This window comes from Colossoma macropomum, unplaced genomic scaffold, assembly GCF_904425465.1.
Source record: "Colossoma macropomum unplaced genomic scaffold, Colossoma_macropomum, whole genome shotgun sequence".
NCBI classification, from domain to species: domain Eukaryota; kingdom Metazoa; phylum Chordata; class Actinopteri; order Characiformes; family Serrasalmidae; genus Colossoma; species Colossoma macropomum.
The window spans coordinates 41,644,943-41,665,858 of NW_023494789.1; the positions used below are offsets into that span (position 1 = coordinate 41,644,943).

Consider the following 20,916-nt stretch of genomic DNA (forward strand, 5'->3'; position numbering starts at 1 on the left):
GTTATACCTGCTGAAAACACAGGAAACGGCTTCACCATCTTCACCCATGTGATCCCACCACAAACAGCTCCAGGGGGGCTCCAGGAAGTCTCCACTCTCAGAGAGCCAAAGGCACTGGGGGTAAGAGGGGTTCAAACACAGCTCTGGTATGAAAATACAGATACAAACAAAAATGATTTTGTTTGTTAAAGACATACAAATACAAATAAGATTGTCTGAACACCTCGTCTTGTTCTCCACAGACTGTCCAGATACTGATTGGGATCATGACCTATTTGTTTGGGATTGTGTCAGCAGTCCACTTTAACACTGTGTCTGGCTACAGTAACATCAGCCGCTGGGGATCAATGATCGTATGTCCACTTTGGGTTGTTTTTCTGATCCTGGATGCTTTGACTCTTGTATAAAAAAATGATAGGGGGATATTATAATGCCCTTGTAAAACTCTTATTATGCCTATCCAGCCAGTAGTTGGTATTTAGTTGGTTGCTTGTTACTTGATAAAAAGTTATCAAGCAGTAACTGAGGTAAAACATTTACCTGGGCACAGTCATTTGTCTATTATACGGTGATGTATTACGTAAGTCAAGACCATGAATTAACCCTCTATTGCATGATGTCACCTCAGATTAACAGATTCATTTTCATGACTTTAATTACATGATACTTATATGTTGACAATAAAAGGGTTAACAATAAAAAAAAGAATGGTTTGAATAAGCCAACAAATTTCTTTGTCACCATATCATTCAGACTTTCTCTTTTATGTTTTTGCTTTTTTTCTTTTCCTTTTTCCATGAGAGCACAGCTACAGCCATGAGCAAAAGTTTGAACAACCCAAATCAAATCACATGTGTTGTTGACCTTCTAAAAGAAAATAAGTTAACACATCCTCTACAGGGAACAAACTAAAATATGGCATTAATTTTCACATTTTAGTGCACAATTTCTATGTGTTTGATGAGTTTAACATGTTGTAAAAAAATAAAATAAAATATGAAGTATAGAATGTGCCATAACTCTTTCCACTGCCCACATTTTATATATTATTATTTTTTCCAATATGTTAAATTCAGCAAATGAACATATGTTCTTGCAGAAGTATGTTCTCTGTTAATGACATTCATTTATTTTCACTTTGAAAACAAACCAAACATATGTAAGTTGAATAGGGGCAGCCAAAGTTTTGCATGCAAATGCCTGTAAAGTGCGGAGCATTTTAAACCAGAAGTTTTAACCACACCACACGCAGTGTGCACCTGTGTTAATCAGCGTAACCACACACAAATTTCAGCTTTACACTTTGAGCCTATTTTGTGCCGTCTGCCTCTAGAACATCCCACAACATTTAACTCTTGAGTAACTTATTTGTTAAATTTACTATTGTTTTGTTTATATATATATATATTACAAGAAAGTAATGTTTTTTTTAATTATTTAGAAATGGCTTTATATATATATATATATATATATATATATATATATATATATATATATATATATATATGTATATATACACTCCATATATCATTTCATTGTTGCACATTGTTGCCTCAAGGCAACGTACCCCAACATTCTTTGGAAATGATATTTTATTTTAATAATTAAATCCATTTTTACAGCACTCAAACATTTTAAACAGTGTAAGTGTTATGAAACATACTATAAATGGTAATGGGTGTGAAACAAGCTTGTGTTTCGTTGCAGTTTCGTATTTTCTGTTCAGTGATAAACATTGCACAGCAAAATTGAAGTAACGAATTCTGTGGTTTGAATGTGGGCTATCCATTCACTACCCCCCTCCTCAAAGTTACACAAAGAATTATGATGTACACTAGATAAATAAAAGTGCTGTGGAAATGCTTAATTCACCTTACTTACTGCTTAATATTGTAGTAATTAGCAGACAGCTCATTAGTACTTATTGAGTATTGACTTGTCACCTGCTATTGGCTTCAAAATTATTAATAGGGGGGCAAAAATAGACTCTGAATATAATGTGCAAAAGACTGTTTATAACACACAAAAGCAGAAAATGTGTTTTATGGAAAATATGTATTTCACTTAAGATGCTGCTGGATAATGTAGTAAAAAGAAAGCAGTTAATTACCAACTACTGGCTTGATGAGGCTTAATAAGGCTGTTGAATGGCATTATAACAGCTCCTGTACTGAAGTGTTACCAGAAAAACACAGTCTAATTCTTGGGGTCCTCTGTGTTTTCTATGACAGTATATCAGCCCTGGTGCTCTGACAGTCGGTGCAGCGAACCAACCTCATTCATTTGTGGTATGTAAATAAACCCTTAAGTTAAAAAGTCCTCTACATGGAGCTCAATGAAATATGGCATTTTCTTTTTATTTGTTGAGTTTAACATATAGGACATACAAATAAACATAACATGTTTTCTGTATATGATATGTTATGTACACTTATTAACAGTACAATCAACAAAATGTAATTTGACTGGGGCACCCAAAGTTTTGCATTCAGCTGCGTTGTAAATTAAAGAGATTCTCAGCTGTAATGATGGAAAAAAGACCTTTTTTACATTCAGACTAGACATGGTTTGGAATATTACTGATTTACAAATGTAGCACAGTTGTGTGCAAACAGAATTGTGAGGCAGCCAGAGATTCCCACCTCTAGTAAATAGAGGTAAACAGCCATAAAGGCCATCACAAAATGTACACCACAGATACATTTATATATTTACAACAATACAAACCAGGAGGGACGTGAGAGATCTGGCAGCAGAGATTGTAGCTCATCTGTTGATGCACAGTTTGTGCTGACTATCCACTAACCCTTTGTCAGTAGTCAATTGCTGACCAAAGAGCCACTCTTGCCTAGATAATTTTGGGTAGTGGTGAACTCTCAACCTAACAGTGACACTACCATGTCACTCCCACTGCTGTGCTGAGAATGGACCACCCCAATAATAACTGGACAACAGCAGTCCTGTGATCAGAAACTGATGAATGGGGGAGAGAAGGGTTTTAAACCATTGCTACTCTGAATGCTGTTCTGTTTCTCCTCTTGTGTAGGTGAGAAGTTCCCTGGTGATGAATATAATCAGTGCTGTGGCTGCAGGAGTAGCCGTCATTCTGCTGTCTGTCGACATGATTCATCCTTTCGATTATCACATTTATTATCAGGTGAGGGAAATCTGAGGACTTTTAACTGCTCTAATAGTTCTTGATTCTCTTTAGTAAAACAGAGCTGATTTTCATGGCTAGGTTTGGTGCTTCTCTGTTTTCCTAGCATCTGGTTTATTAGAGCGTCACTCAAGAAACAACATTTACCTAGTTCTGAATATTATTTTTGTCATTTAAAAAAGTACTTTATTATTGCAAACATGTACTTTATTCAAAGTTCAAACACTACCTTTTTGATTTTTGCATTTGTAAGTGGTAAATAAATCACAGTCTACACTCCCAAAGCAACAGATCTGTGCGGTCAAAAATGAAAGATTGGCCAATTGATACATCTGTTATAAACATACTAACCTTATACAGTGAGTTCGCAATACTCTCAAGAATGAGATTTTAGGGCTTAACCCATCAAAATCCCAGGCTTATTACATACTAACTTCAATGGAAACTGGCTGAGCTATTCTGAGGTTATAGAGGTGCAAAACCTTGGGCCTGCTGGTAGGCCCTGACCATTTAAAAGTTGTAGACTAGAAAATACCCTTCTGATGATGTATTTTGAAGATGGAGCATATGAGGTCACTGAGAGTGGACCCGCAAGTAAGGTCATCTACGGTCATCTACTTTGGAAAGCCCCCCAATGGGCAGAATATGCATTTTTAGTGCCTCTTAGTGAGACATTAATATTCCCTTTCAGCCAATGCTTAACTATTTGACTTTTGATTATATATCTAATCTATTTACTTGTTAATTAAGGGTATATTTATTCAAATTGACCTGAAATTTTTATTTTCTTAATTTGGCGTGACAAAGCCACTTCTTATTCTTCATTTGCAGGATCGTAGAGCCCCTAAGCGAAGAGTGAGCATGTGTAAATAGCATCAAAATGTTCAGAGCCCATGTGTAAGAATACTGCTGCTTTTGATAAAACAATTAGGCTACCTGTCAGTTGGTCAGCTGCTCATCCTCGAGGAGGGTCACGTAAATGTAATGTCAAGTGCAGAATAAAATCTTTTCTGTAATTCATGGGCTAATGATGTTTGGAGAGTGTCGCGTGGAATCAGTGGAGTGCTGCTGGTGTTCTCTCTGCTCGAGCTCATCGTCTCTATCTGCACCTGCAAAGCCTCCTGCACAGCCTGCTGCCTCCAATAAATATGAAATAAATATGAAATAAATACACTGTGACTGTCTGTTGTTCTCTTGTTCATTCAACACCATGTGTTTTCTTTCTTCAGTCCTGTAAGTGAGCAGCCACACAACATTCACTGATTCATCCCTAGATTTAAATGACTTTGCTTCGTATCTGTATTTGATTTTTTTTTTAGCATGTGGCGTCATGTGCTGCTTTCTGAGACCTTCTAGCCTGCTTCTGTGGAAGTGATGTTTAGATTCAACAGGTCTGGCAGTAATCATGCCCGGGTTGATTTAGTAGCTAAGGGGTCAATTCCTTTTTTCACATAGGGCTGGACAGCATTTTTCTACAATAACTGAATCATTTTATGTTTACATGGGTTATCCTACTGTACTATTAAACATAGTTTAATGATGTGAAACATTCAAGTGCAACAAATATACAAAAATAGAAGAAATTTGGAAGGAACAAAAAAATTTTAACAGCGGTATTGCTAGTGAGTGGAATAGGAAGTGGCTACACTGGGGAGAAAATTAGGGGGCAAAAAAAGAAACATCTGCAGAAAAATGGCATATTTAAGTGAGCTCTCTGTAGACTTTTATTCACTTAGAAAGTCTGCTAAAAGTGTAATTTGAACAAGGGTGTTCAAACTTTTGCAATTTTGCATTATGTTTTTATATGTAGCTGAATTCAGAAGTGAGTGGGCTGTAGAAAAACTTAGATGACAATAAAAGCATTCAGGTCAATCAGCCACAACCCCACCCCCGCTCACAAAAAACATCTCTGTAGTTACTTTCCACACCAGCAGTGGTTTCCTGCAGATGAAGATCACTGAGCTAACAGTAACAGACTTCATCATCAGGTAAATAGCACTTTTGTTTCATTCTATTTACTACAGTTCTAATATTATTCTAAAGATAAAAACATTTCTAATGCTGATAAGCTTTTGTGTGTGTGTGTCTTTGTGTGTGTGTTAAAACATAAATGACTAATTTGCTAATAAATGCATTTATTGTTTCAACCAACAAACTGTAGCTGGAAATCTCAGGGAAGTGATTTAATTTTTAAATTGTAAAATGTAAAAATGCCATTAAACATTGATTTAAAATTGATTAAGAATCCTAGAAATGATTTATGAAATTAAATTGTCACTAAAGTGAAATTGTTGTTGAGAAAAGGTTTAAAAGTTTAGGCTGAAAATTGCTTCATTGTCCCCAAAAACGTTTTTAATCTTTTTTAATACTCATTGATGTCAAAGTTCAAACAATAAAACACAGACATCCAGCAACATCAGTCACGTAGATTTTGTTCATACAGTCATATGCAATAATTTGGGCACCCTGGTCAAATTGCATGTTTTGCTAATTTTCTAAGTGTAAATAAATGAAAACATCCTCTGCAGAGAACTTCTGCACTTTTTAATGTAGATTTCAATTGCTGTATATTTGCTGAAGTTAATAGAAAAAATAAAATTAAACTAAAATAATAAAAAGTGTCCTGTGGAAGTTTTGTTTTATTTTTTGTAATATGGTAAACGAGCAAATGAATAGAAATTGTGCACTAAAATTTACAGTCAAATTATATACATACATAAGTGTATTCAACGTAGAGGACATGTTAACTTATTTTCACTTAAAAAGTCAACAAAATATGTTGGTAGCCTCTTATTCTCCAGAGTGTATTTTGGTTCTTCCATCTGAATTTACAGAACCAAATTGTAAGGCAAATTATTCAGTAACTGCATGAAATAAATTTAATTTTTTTTTATTTACTTATTTGTTTTAAAAGCTCCCCTCAAATTAACAGAACATGTGTTTTATAATCATATACATATTGCTATATGCTTACAATTTACTGCTGAAAGCCAAAAATCTTAGACGCACTTTGTATTTTTTTTTATTATAAAAAACACCATCTGTTTATAGTTTATAGCCCAGATTTGTGGAAAAATGGGTCAACTTTCAGTAGACGAAAAAGCCTTCAGCTTCTTTTATTATAAGGGTTTAAAATTACGTTACTCGTCTATTTGACTGGAAAGAAGACAGTTACATCTCTCATATGACACCCACCTTTTGTAACTTACGAAATATGAAAGTTATGAAGAATATGATGAAGTGCATTTTTGAACCACCAGTGGTTCCAAGGAGTTTAAGAGGTTAAGCGGGGGGTCCAAAACATTTTCTTATGACTATATTGTTCTTTTCTGAAATCGCACTATTTCCGTGTATTTTCTCATTATTGAGAAGAATTGCATGCAGAATTGGATCTTTCTGTGAGCTACTGTGTTTCCTATCACTGTATAAAAGAAGCTCTATGCTGCCCTTATTGTTGAAGGCACGGCAACAGATTTAGAGCTCCTTTTATATCACTATGGAAACGCATATTGATCTGCTTCATCAGAGTAAAAATAAAAGGCCAGTGAAGTGTGTCGTGGTCATGTGTTTACTTGTTTAAAATGTGATGGAAACAAAGGTTATTAGATGATGTTCTTCATATATCAAAGTAAATATGATGTCACATTGAGACAAATACATGAGAGAAGAATGTTTTTAAAGGCAGAAGTGGCTGCTTTGTTTGTATGCATTTAAAGATTGACAATGTTATTACTTGATCTGTAGTTATAACAGGATAAAAGTGAATCAAAATTCAGATTCATTAAAAGCACTGCCAGATTTATCGATTTACCATAACACGTTTGCTCATTCATAAACAAGGATTACAGGCAAATTTAACCACTTGTGCAATGTGAGACGTTGCTGTGCTTTTACCCCATTTACTTGCATCCATTTCAGCATCAGGTGGCACAGGGTCTCAAGAGACCCCAACTGCACAAATACAGTGTCCCAAACAACAGTTTATTATATACCATTTATCTGAGGTAATTTGATATCCCCCTGCCTTACTTCTCAAATTTTAATATTAACTCATTCTGTAATAGGTGCATCTCTTCGTCCATCAATTTGGTCATCCCATGATGACCTCACTCCTAAAAACTGGTTTCAACAGGTTTTTACAAGCCTGCTCTACCTTTCAAGGTCAACTTGCCCCTCTCTTCACTGGGTCAGTAGGTACACACAGGCCTGTCTTTGAACCCAGTGGCTGTCCAGTGTCTAGAATCTCCTATGCAGACAGACTAAGGCCTACCCTTTGTGAGAAAATTAATATTCTTTGTTAGCCAATAACAACTATTCGGTTATTGATTACAATATCTAATCTATTTGATTACTAATTAAGGGAATATTTATTCAAAATCTCCGTCATTTCCGCCCTTTTCATGGTTTACAGTGAACCTTACAATTGCTTAATGAGTTTAACGTACCAAACAGTGAGTAATGCTGAATTTCATATTATAAATGTTGAATGAGTAAAATAATATCAAAATAAGTGAAGAAAAATTAATAAAATAAAACTTTTACAAAAATGATTACTGATTAAGGGAATATTTATTCAAAATTTCCATCAATTCATTGAATTAATATTCAATAGTAACAGAACCACAATAATAGACACAATTATTCAATCAAATTCTAATTGTGCTGAAATTTGAAATACCAAAATGTGTTGAATCAATTCATAATCATTAATCAAAAAGAATAATTATGGCATTAGAAATGTAATCCTCTACACTCTCAGAAATAACAGTATAAAACTGCCACTGGGGCAGTACCCCTCTTGTTACTGGGGTGGGACCCTCAAGGGTACATCTCAGTACCTTTAGTCAGGAAACATAACTGAACCATAATCTCGTCTCCAGCCTTCTTATTTGTCCTGTTTTAAAACTTGAGGTTATGAAAAGTAACAAATATATACTTTCCACCTGGAAAAACTTATTTAAGGTGCACAATTGGACCTTAAAACCACTGCTGTACCTTTGAGAGAACATTTACATTGTTTGTACCTTAATGAACGAAAAATGTACGTGCACAGAACCTTTATTTCTAACAGTGTATAGACTGCACTGCAATGATTTTCTTAGAATTAACTGACATTTATTGGTGTTTAATTATTACTTATAAATATTTTATTTCTTCCAGTACAATAAAATAAATCATAGAACAAGTGAGAACACTCATTGATCATAGTTGGCAAAGTTTCCATCTTTCAATGCCGGAAAATCTGATTAATTTCAGTAAATTTCACACTGACTTTGTTGTCATTAGATTTCATACAGGTCTGTGTTCAGGATGGCCTCCAGTGTTGGACCTGTTGAAAACACAAGAAACGGCTTCACCATCGTGACCCAAGTGGTACCAGGAGGAACAGAGCAATATGGCCTCGGGACTGCAATCTCCACTGGAGGCCCAGTTAAAAAACTTCTGAAAGGAGAGCCGAAGGCACTGGGGGTAAAACTGTTCTGGCCTAGTTTTGTTTAATATTTACACTGGGCATGTTTACATGTTACTTTGCTCTGATTGTCTCTTGTTCTCACAGACTGTCCAGATAATGATCGGGATCATGACGATCTTATTTGGCATTATTAAAACGGTCTATGTCCCAAGTGTTGGTGTCATTAGTGGTGCCGTCTACTGGGGATCATGTCTTGTAGGTTATTTTGTGTATCCTTCGTATTCCTGTAGTTCTCGATTGTAGTTTTATTCAGACTTGATAAAAATAGAAAAAAATTATCTAATTTTCAGACCTAACTTTCATTCTTCTTCTTCTTCTTCTTCTTCTTCTTCCTCTTCTTCTTCTTCTTCTTCTTCTATGCTAGTATATCACCTCAGGTTCTTTGTCTGTTGCTGCAGGCAACAAAGCTAATACCTGTGCGGTAAGTAAACACAGCCTGTATAGTATTGTTATCATATTAGTGAGATTTCATTCTTAATTAATAAGCTTGGAAAGACAAATGCTTAAATAAAGATAATGTTTAAATAAAGTTTAAACTCAATGGCAACTTTATCAGAAGCCCCTCTCTTTCACACCTTGCTGGTGTACAGTTATAAACTCTAGCCCAGCTACTGATTCACATTTTGCTTCTAATAAAGTGTGAATAAAATATTTCAAGTGAAATTTAATGTCCAGGTATTATATATATATATATATATATATATATATATATATATATATATATATATATATATATATATATGTATATATGTGTGTGTGCGCATGTGTGTGTGTGAGTGTGTGTGTGTGTGTGTGTGTGTGTGTGTGTGTGTGAATTATTCTGCCTTTTACGCTGTTGTCTGTTTCTCCTCTCGTGTAGGTGAGAAGCTCTCTGGTGATGAATACAATCAGCGCCGTGGCTGCAGTAGTAGCCATGGCTCTGCTGTCTACTGACATAGGCTTACAGCTAACTGATATATATTACAGATGTTCATACGGGTATCATTCAAGTTCATACGGGTCTTCTTATGAACAGAGCGAGCCGTGTGAAGCTGTGTGGGTGTGTATCTCTCTAGTCAAATTGCTCTAAACGTGCTGCCAGTTTAATTGACAAATTTTGTCAATGTTATATTTGGTTATACTTTACATTAGGGGCCACGAATTAATTCATAATAATTCACTAAGTAATTAAATGCTCGTTATTTACATGTTGATTAATTACTCATTGAGCATTAGTCCATAGATAATTTACTCATTTATTTTGTACTGACTGATGATTATTACACACATAATAACCTGATTAGTGTGTTCACTCATATAAATTAGTAACATGAGAACCAGAAAGTACTTCATGTGAGAAATGTGTTATCGTTGGGTTCAGCTTTTTCTCATGTAGCAAAGATTCTTCAGTGGAAAATAGACTCTTTTCTGCAGTTAACAGGTAAATGTTTTTCAGGGTCAGTCAGGTGGAATCAGTGGAGTGCTGCTGGTGTTCTCTCTGCTCGAGTTCATCATCTCCATCTGCACTTCTGCGTTCGCCTGCAAAGCCATCTGCTGCGCTGAATCTCCGGTCAGTGAGACGCCTTTGTTGTGTTTTTAAATATTTGACTGACAGCTGAATGTTCATGAATTGTTCTTTTTTGTTACAGACCATGATTCACCTCAACAATCCTGAAAGACGCCATCTGGCTGTAAATGTTTAAAATTTGAAAGAATATTTCAAAAGAGGAAACTATTTTTCTGAGTGAATTCCTCTTATGTTGTAAATGTATGTGTGTGAAGTTCTGAAGCTATATTTCTTAAGTCCTATTTACGTCTTCTAAATTCTTTTTTTATAGTAAGTCCTACATTCATTTCTGTTCAGGGCTAAATTTTTTGACTGTTAAGTTATAAATTTAGCTAATTTTACTCATGTTTTTGCTGTTCAGCTCTAAATTTATGTTGTGCTTTGAAGTTTTAAATTCATTCCTTTGATGTTCTAAATGTATTTTTGTTAAGTTTCAGATTTATTTCTGTTAAGTCTTAATTTTTTTGCTATCTTCTAATTTTTTGTGTTAAATTCTAAATTGATTGTGGTTAAGCCTTACATTACATTTCTGTATTTTAAATGCTACATTTATTTTTTTCCCAAAGTTTAACTGTAGTTTAACAAATTTAACTTAGCATACATTGTAGCAGGAAAAACACCCACACCACTTACACACAAAATAATGTAGAATCATGTATGGGTTATTTAGATCAGTCAGTCACAGCTGCCCACACATAAACAGGTCTATCAAAACCTCCAGCAGTTTCTTGATTAGTAAAGATTTTTTTTGTGTTTCCTTTTGTGTGTTTTGGTTCTGGTATTATTCTAAAGCTAAAACATTTCTACTGCTGATCTACTGTGTGTGTGTGTGTGTGTGTGTGTGTGTGTGTGTGTGTGTGTGTGTGTATTTGTGTGTGTGTATGTGTGTGTATTTGTGTGTGTGTCTGTGTGTGCGTGTGTGTGTGTGGGTGTGTGTGTGTGTGTATGTGTGTGTCTGTTGAAGTAATAAGTAAAGTGATCTCAGAGAATTAGTGATTTGTAATGGAATATTTTAGCTCCCGGTCAGTGATGGGTCAGCTTCTTATTTTGGAGCAAAAGCTTAGTTTTGTGTTTTAGAGCAGATTTTTTGTCCAGCTAAAACTTTGAAAGGCCTGTTTTGGACCCTGTGTAAGTTTGTTAACCTCCCTGAGGGGTGTGTTTCTTTATTGCTTCCACAAACACTAAAATTGGCTTCAATGTAAAAATGCACACACTACAAAAGTAAAACTGAACCTACGAGTGTGGGGTTTGAGGGATGTCATATACTGACAACTGTCCCCCTCATTTTTAAAATGATTATTTTGCCCCGGCATTATTTACCGAAAGTTGCAGAGAAGAATTTGGCTGGCTTGACAGTCTGCAAAACTAGGCTCAACTGGTCTTGTTCTAATATTTGAACGAAACCTCAAAAGGATGAGCAATAAAGAATGTTTTAGAGGCTGTTTTGCTGTTGTTTGTGAAAGGGATCATTATGAAGGTACGAGTAAAAGAAAAAAATCTTCTAGTAGTAAAATCAAAAAAGGAAAAAAATGGCATAGAAGGTAAGACCACAACTGGGGCATTTAGGCCAGTCAGCCACATCTCCCACCCACAAAGTTTCCAAATCAGCAGGGGTTTCCTGCAGCTGAAGAGCACTAAAGTAACAGCAGCAAAGTTCATCTTCAGCTAAATAGTATTTTGTTTCTCTTTGTTTAGTTTGGTTCCAGTATTATTCTAAAATAAAAACATTTCTAATGCTTAACTAATTGTGTGTGTGTGTGTGTGTGTGTGTGTGTGTGTGTGTGTGTTAAAAATACTAAAATGTTTAGATTACTAATGTATTAATTAATGCAGTGAACAGACTGTAGCTGTAAATCTCAGATGAGTGGCTTAATTTGTACATTAGAATTTACCAAATGTCAAGACATACATCTTTACAATGTTTTTAATTTGGACAAAAATATCCTGCTAAAGACAAAGGATATTCTTCACCTGCACTGTGGAATTAAGATGATACTAAAATGAAAATAGAAATATTATATTATTATTGGGGAAATATATTAAAAGTTTAGGCAGAATTTTTTTGTCTCTCAAATTTTTTAATACAATGTCAAAGTAATGTGTTCCTTCCAGCAGCCAGCACTATTAGTGGCGTTCATACTGTCATGTCTGGGCAGCCTTGGTTGAATTAAGGTTTTGTTGATTTTCTATGTGGAAAATATAAACTTCAAAATAAAAGATTAACTTCAAAAGAAAAATATTAATTAATGTAATTAATTGTTGTTTTTTTCTGAATTTAACATATCAGCAAAAATGCTACTGTATTTCCTATAACAGTATAAAAGAATCTCCATGCTGGATGCACTGTGATAGTTTCAGAATGCCTTTCACATCACTACCGAAATGCTTAATGACCTGCTATACCGAAGTAACAATAAAAGGTCACTGAAGCGGCAGCACAGTACAGTTCTATGTAAATGTTTGTTTAAAGTGATAATTTTGATGCAAACTAAATAAAAATGGAGGAATTTTCAGCTTTGGTAGCTCATATTTGTTTTATATCAAAGTAAATAGGATTTCACACTGAGAAGTCATGGAGAAAAATATATTTAAATGCAGACGTAACTAGAATCACTTTATAATATGATTCCTTAGAAAAATAAATAAAAATAAGGTCTAATTTGCGGGACAAAAAACACAAACACAAAGCTGCAGGGCACAACATTCCATCCAGATCGTCTTGTGGTGCTGGGCCTAACAGGATGGATGGATGGATGGATGGATGGATGGATGGATGGATGTTTTATTGATCCCAAAAGAAATTGAAGTGCGAGTAACTCTTCTTTGTGGACATTGTTGGTAATCGGGAGTGATTATATGTGTTAAACTGTTCAAAGCAGTGTTTGCTGGTCATTAACTTGCTTTTGAGTTTTGCTAAAAATGAGTGAAACTTTTTACTACTGAAATATTTTGTAAAGTTTTGATAGTGACAAGATGGAATGTTCAATCATATGTTTTAGTACAAATCAGATTCCAAAAAAGTTGTGACAATAGGTGAGATGCAAATAAAGACAGGAAGCAGAGATTTATAAATCTACTTTGACTTGTATTTGAACAAAAACAATACAAAAACGATATATTTCATGGTTTATCTTATCAACTTGTTTTTTGCTTCGTGTTCATTATGAAATGCATTCATTCTGAAGTTGATCCCTGCAACACATTCAAAAACATCTTAAACAGGTGTTGATATCAGCCTGGAAATGAAAGAAGCATCCAAGACAGTCTGAGTCCTTTATGATCAAGGATGGTTGAGGCTTGCCATTTTGTGAAAAATGCAAAAAATCCAATAGTCTACATATAACATTCCTCAGTGAGAAACTGCATATATTTTTCTGTTTCACCCTCAACAATGCAGAAGATCATACAAGCAGGTATGTTTCTGTGTTGCATATCAGCATGTGGGCTCAGGAATTTATTAACAAATTGTTATCAATAAACACTGTTCATCGCTGCATGCACAAATGCAAGTTAAGACTGGACTATGCACAGTGGAAGTCATATATCAACAACATCAGAAACACTGCCGACTGTTAACAGGTGTCGCCCATAGCCTACAGTTTACCCTTTTAAATACAGCCTAGCGTAGCTGCTGGTTTGGAGATAAACAGTTGTGAACGGCTGTGATACAAGAAATCTAGTCTGATACAGGTTCTTCAAAAACTCTGGACAGTGATTCTCTCGCGCTGTCGTTGTTTAAGCTGACTGGCCTGATCTGATCCCTCCCCATGTCCCCGCCCTCTGTGTGTGTGTATGTGTGTGTGTGTGTGTATGTGTCGCTCTCTCTCTACCTCTCTCTCTCTCTCTCTCTCTCTGTCTGTTTACACCTTTTAACATAAGCTAGAGTCCAGGACTCACTAAAATTACAGTATTAATTAAGCAATCTACTCATAATTTTGACTATAATAATAATAATAATAATAATAATAATAATTGTTTTTTTTTCTCTTAAATGAACTTAATTAAACGGTAACAACCTCTGCACAGTCTTTCAGGGTTTCTAAAATACTTTATTGGAAACAGATAAACTAGAAAATCATATATAATTATCTAACCATGAAATGCATGCAGTTTAATGTAAACCTTGTTCCTTACTCAGTTCACAGAAAGGTGTGTAAGTGTGCACAAGCAGAGCGAACTGTGATCAGTCTCAGCTCTCTGAACTTTTTTCCCACATAATATCATGTTTTGCTTTAGTGTTTTTCTGTGCAGATTGTTTCCAATGACGCAGCCAAGTCAGCTCAGAAATATTTTTAGGTTGTGAAAATATAAAAATATAAAAAAGTAACTAAGTAACTCAGTACTTAAATAGTTTTTCAATAAACTACTTATTTACTCTTGCTTGAGTAATTTTATTTACTAATACTTGTACTTGAGCAAATTATCACAACAGTAACAGTATTTGTACTTAAGTAGGGATTTTTAGTACTTTTCACACCCTTGCAGATAGTAAACACTCACTCATGTCAGGTGTTTTTCCTAACACATTAAAAACTGCAGCTGTAAGGTCTCTCCTAAAAAAAGAAAAATCAAGAAGTCTATTAACTAATTTCAAATCTAAATTGAGAAAATTGTCTTCAGGCAACTTACTGGTTTTCTGTCCTTAAATAGCTGTCTAGACAAATTTCAGTCAAGATTCAGGCCTAATCATAGTACTGAGACTGTTCTAGTGACATTCATTTAAATACAGACTCTGGAAAAATATCTGTTTTATTACTGCTCAAACTCAGTGCTGCCTTTAAAACCACTGACCATAAAATTCTCATATATAGACTTGAGAACTAGGTTGGACTTTCTGTCCTAAAATGGTTCAGTTCATACCTGCAAGGAAGGAGCTACTTTGTTAAAATAGAAAATAATGTTTCTGAGAGAGTGCCAGTGAGCAGGGTTCAATTCTTGGGCCACTCTTATTTATTTTGTACATGATTCATCTTGGCCAAACACTGCGAGATTATGCAATGTCTTACTACAGCTATGCAGATGACACTCAGATTTACTTTTAGAGCTCTAAAATCTGAGAAACTAGCACTTAAGCTTGGTGTACTAATGGATTTGGATCTCAGTTTTAGCAGTCATGTCAAAGCAGTCTCTGAATCAGCATTTTAACACCTTAAGAACATCAAAAAGATCCCAGATGTTTTGACGAAAGCAGACCTGGATAAACTCAACCATGCCTTTATTTCTAGTGGAATTGGTCACTGTAATTGTCCCCCAAACTAGACTCCCGAATAAGACAAACAACTTCAGCTGATTCAGAATGCAGCTGCCAGAGTTTCACTAGGAGTAAAATATGGGAACACATCTCCCCTCCATTTTAAAATCATTACACTGGCTACAAATCTGTTCCAGAATAGACTTTAATGGGCTAGTACTGATCTATAAATCACTTAATGGTGCAGGAGTAGCATATTTATCTGATCTGCTGCAGCGATATGAGCCATGTAAATTGAATCAACTCCACCAAACTTTAACTTTATAAATGTTTCACTTGCCAGCAAGAAAGGTGGAGGTATAGCTGCTCTATCTGATGATTCTTTTGATGATGCAAGCATTTGTCATTTAATGACTTCACATCCCTTGAGTATCTCTGTACACTGCTCAAAGAGACTTTAAGAATATTACTTGTAATTTTCTACAGGCCTCTGAAGTACAATCACTTTATTGATGATGTTATCTTTTATTTCCACTGGTTTTGATCACTTTGTTATTGCTGGTGATTTTTGCATAATCACAATCCTTATGCCAAGCAACTCTGTAAGTGCCATGTTGGACTATTTTTGACTCTCTCAGCATGAGACCGGGAGCACACGTTGTTATAGTCACACTCTGCATGTTGTGTCAAAGGTGCTCAGCCACTGTTAAGGGTTTCGCTTTGTCAGGTCATCACTGTGTTTCCTTAGAAGTGTGGACCTCGCTAAACATCAAGACCAGACACATTTGCTTTAAAGAAATTGATAGATGACAACACAGCTACACTTTTCATGAGCAAACTGTGCACTGCACCAAGCTGATTCTTCTGACACTTTGCTGGATAGCTTTAACTCAGAACTTGATAGTGTTAATGTAATGTTTTACACTGTAATAATGTGTGAAGCTAGACAATCCTTTTATTCCAGCATTATCAACAATAACAGTAACGATAGAAAAATACTACTAACAAAGTTCCCTACATATATGTCCTCTGAATTAGTATTAACCAAGAGATAAGTCATAATAAGTTTGCAGACTTTGACACTAAAATGTTTATCAGACAAGTCATTAGTACGTCTATACCCACCAATGTGCCAACATCTATATCCAATCCAACATCTATATTCAACACTACCAACGTTTTAAAGAATGTGTTTCACACTGTAGTAGCAGACATGCTTCAGATAGTAAACACCTCACTCAAGTGTGGCATTAAGTAATTATTATTAAGTAATTACAGATCCATTTTAAATCCATTCAATATGATCGACAAACTCTTTTGAACATCCGATCATCGCTCAAGACAGACTTTAACACAAGCACGCGCTCAGATGCGAGCAGCTGTCCCTTCGCAGCTTCTCTGCCTCTTTGTTTACTAATACGTGCACGGCGGCAGAAGCGCAAGAGGGGCAGATGTGCTGGGATATTATGTGGGACAAGGAAAAGGTGCTTGAACTCTGGACTGTAAGGGCAGAGGCGGCGGAGTATGTGTTATGGTGAACTCTCGATGGGGAACAGATGTAGAGGCTCTAGCCAGTCACTGCTCTCCAGACATTGAACTCATAACAGTCAAAGTTTGACCCTTTTTTGCCCAGGGACTTTAGCTCAGTCATTCTCACTACAGTCTACATCCCACCTCAGGCAGATAAGTCACATGCATTGGAAGTTTTGTATGAGACCATTAATTGACTTGAGAACATTCACCCTGAGGCTGTTTTTATCGTAGTTGGGGATTTTAACAGGGCAAACTTAAAGATGGTTCTGCCCAAATACTACCAGCACATTAAATTTCCTACCTGAGGAGAACAGACTCTTGACCACTGCTACACTGCACTCAAGGACAGTTACAAACCCCTCCCCCACCCTGCCTTCGGCAAAGCTGATCATACCTCCATTTTTCTCTTGCTTGCATACAAACAAAGACTTAAACAGGCAAAACCAGTTCTCAGATCAGTCTATCAATGGAGTGAGGAGGCCATCTTCACACGTCAGGACTGCTTTGAATCCACAGACTGGAAGATGTTCTGTGATACAGCTGGCACAGACATCAATGAATACACTGACTCCATCACAAGCTACATCAGTAAATGCACTGAAGACATTGTACCAAAAATCAATGTCAGAACTTTTCGCAACCAGAAACCCTGGATCAATGCTGAGGTTCGAGCCAAACTAAGAGCTCAGGCTGCTGCCTACAACTCTGGTGACCCAGCTAGCTACAAGAGGGCCAGATATGACCTTCAGAGGACCATCACGCTTGCCAAAAGGAGCTACAGGGACAGAGTGGAATCCAACTATCTTGGCTCTGATCTCAGACATATGTGGAGTGGCCTGCGCACCATCACTGACTACAAAGAAGGTGTGATCTGTGATAGGGGCTCTTCCTCCTCATTTGCAGATGAACTTAATGCTCATTATGCTTGTTTTGAGGTAACTAACACCTCACCTGCTGAGAAACTCCCAGTAGATGAGGAGAGCTGCACTCTAGCCATTCTCCTGTCGGAGGTAGTGAGATCCTTCAGGGCAGTTAACCCACGCAAAGCACCAGGTCCCAATGGTATCCACAGTCGTGTACTTAAAGCATGTGCCAACGAGCTGGCTGAGGTTTTCACTGACATCTTTAACCTCTCCTTAAGACTGTCAGTGATTCCCACGTGCTTTAAGGAAACCACAATTGTTCCAGTCCCCCAGAAATCATCTGTCACCTGCCGGAATGTCACTTTGCATTGACATGAGCAGTTATGAAGTGCTTCGAGCGGCTGGTCAAAGCTCACATCTGGTCAACACTTCCAGCTACCATGGACCCTCACCAATTTGCATACCGTTCCAACAGATCCACAGACGACGCCATTGCACTAACAATACACACTGCTGTCACACACCTGGACAGAAAGAACACATATATAAGAATGCTGTTCATAGATTACAGCTCAGCATTCAACACAATCATCCCTGTCAAACTCATTCCTAAGCTCACAGACTTGGGTTTGAACTCTCATCTTTGCAACTGGATACCGGACTTCCTGACGAGCAGACCCCAGGTGGTGAAATTGGGAACAGCTTCTCTTCCACACTGACTCTGAGCACATGGGCTCCCCAGGGATGTGTGCTCAGCCCCCTCTTGTACTCCCTGTATACACATGACTGTGTAGCCAAACACACATCTAACATCATCTTCAAGTTTGCTGATGACATTGCCATCCTAGGCCTCATCACTGATGGAGATGAAACAGCCCACAGAGACGAGGTCAGCGCTCTGTCAGAGTGGTGCCATGACAGCAATCTCTGTCTCAACATCAGCAAAACAAAGAAGATGATCATGGACTACAGGAAGCAGCAGAGGGGTGGTCACTCTCCCCTATTCATCAATGGAGAGAGTCAGCAGTGTGAAGTTTCTCGGCATACACCTCACTGATGACCTCACCTGGTCCCTCCACACCAATACTATTGTGAGATCTGCCTGTCAGCATCTCTTCTTCCTGAGTAGGCTCAGGAAGTTTGGTCTGCCTCCTCAGATCCTCACCAACCTCTACAGATGCATCATGGAGAGCATCCTCACAGGCTGCATCACTGTCTGGTACAGCAGCTGCACCGCCTGCGACCACAAGGTCCTTAAAGGAGTGGTGAGGACGGCAGAAGCCATCATAGGCAACAAATTACCAGCCTTACAGGACATCTGCCAGTCCTGCTGCCTCAGGAAAATCAAAAAGATCCGGTCAGACAGCAGTCACCCAGCACACGGCCTGTTCACCATCAGCATATGGTGCATACCCAGCACCATCAGATTTAGCAGTATGCAGGCTAGAACAACCCAGTTAATGAACAGTTTCTACCCACAGGCTGTCAGGCTTCTGAACAAGCTGTGAAGCTGTGGGTCCTTCCCCTACTACCATTTCACTCAGTCACTTTGTCAGCATTATTCTTATATCATATCTCTGCTATGGACAATAACACTTTAACACTAAGTTACTTTAAATAACAATAACACTAAGTCACTTAAGTCACTTTAAAATGTATATTGTCTCTATATTTTGTGTATATTTGATATATTTCAGTTTGTTTTTCTTGTATTTTTATTTTTACTTATGTACTTTCTGTAGAGTGATTAGCTGAGCCTCACCAAAAGCATTTCAATGCATAAATTTCCTGACATGTTGTGCAAATGAAAAATAAACTTGAAACTTAAAACTTGACCATAAAATTCTTATTAATAGAAATGACACCAATTCAGAAATGACAAAGAGAAAATGTCATGACATTAGAGTCTTCTTTCATTGTAACATTCTACCCTCTTGATAAAGGTAACTCGAAATACAGCTCCTGTACAGAAATGATTCGATTGATATGGTACTTGAAAACAGTAAGAGTCTGTGCTGACCTCCATCATGTGGAAATTGTTTAAAATTTAAAAAGACTCTGAACTCTGAAACATCTCATTTACAATCATGAGGCCTCACTGACCAACCGTTCTTAAGAAGAAATTTCTTCTTAAAACCTACTTACACAGTTTTTATGAAGATTCTGACATTCACCAATGCTTTCTTATTTGAGATTTGTTTTAGGTAAGAACAGAATCTACACACACTCAAGAGCACAAAGGTGAGAACAGGTCTGTGGTTAAAGAACACATCATAAATCTGACGTAGGCTTTTTCAAAAATTCAATGAGGCATCTTTACTCTTAAGACTGTACCTTTTGGACAAGTATGTAAACATGATGAATGAATGTGAACTAAAAATGTATGAATGCTCACAAATGACACTAAAGAAAACAACTAATATATTAAATCATATGGAAAGCAATTCACATAGTTGGAGGAGATGAGGGATGTAGTGAGGCCAGCTGAATGTTTCATCCGTTCTCTGTAGCCTTTCCAATTATTCGTAGTTAAAAACATGAATCATGAACATGAACAGTTAAATTCATCTGATTTTACACACCTACCAAAAAAGAAAATTGGCTATCCGCATATCTGCGTGTACACATTTATGTGCAGCAGTTCAGTAAACTTTTTGTGAAGATCACAGCATTCTGTCTTTGACCCTAGTCAATGGTTAACATCTCGAAACAAATGGTTCACATCATTTTTGCTTCATATTTAATGACTTTTCCTGATTTAATGGGAAAAACTGGGTAGACATAAAATGAACATGATATGTTTTCAACATCCTACACATTTTGTACACATCATCAGTGTTCTTTGGGGTTAGTTTAATCCCAGGTTGTTTTAACTGCATAAAACATACATATACATTTTTTGCACATTTTTGTTTTTTAGATGATACTGAGGTCACTATAACATGCAATTTTATAATCTTCAAAAACGTCCCTCTGCTTTAGGGCACTAGCCTAACATAACCACCTGTAGTAGAGCAAGAACCACAGATAGTTCACACCACATGGGGGAAGGGAGAACAGAATTCCCACCAGAATTCTGACATTTTCTGCAGGTTTAAATGGCTGGTGTCAAATTGACCCCAAGAATAAAAGGAGGATTAAAAAGTTTTAATT

The 20,916-nt window shown here is 36.6% G+C and overlaps 1 protein-coding gene across 1 annotated transcript; it reads left to right on the plus strand.

Annotated features, from left to right (window-relative positions):
* The first annotated feature begins 5,071 nt into the window (after positions 1 to 5,071).
* LOC118808586 (membrane-spanning 4-domains subfamily A member 4A-like) lies at positions 5,072 to 10,637 on the plus strand. Its single transcript, XM_036571367.1, has 7 exons — positions 5,072 to 5,145; positions 8,444 to 8,626; positions 8,715 to 8,825; positions 8,995 to 9,051; positions 9,490 to 9,669; positions 10,066 to 10,179; positions 10,259 to 10,637. The coding sequence occupies exons 2-7, from the start codon at positions 8,468 to 8,470 to the stop codon at positions 10,310 to 10,312; spliced, it is 675 nt and encodes a 224-aa protein (XP_036427260.1). The 5' UTR covers positions 5,072 to 5,145; positions 8,444 to 8,467; the 3' UTR covers positions 10,313 to 10,637.
* Positions 10,638 to 20,916: the final 10,279 nt, after the last annotated feature.

Coding starts and splice junctions, on each gene's coding strand:
- LOC118808586 (XM_036571367.1), top strand. CDS start 8,468: ATGGCCTCCAGTGTTGGACCTGTTGAAAACACAAGAAACGGCTTCACC. Junction 8,627..8,714: donor GAGAGCCGAAGGCACTGGGG/GTAAAACTGTTC, acceptor TTGTTCTCACAG/ACTGTCCAGATAATGATCGG. Junction 9,670..10,065: donor AGCCGTGTGAAGCTGTGTGG/GTGTGTATCTCT, acceptor AATGTTTTTCAG/GGTCAGTCAGGTGGAATCAG.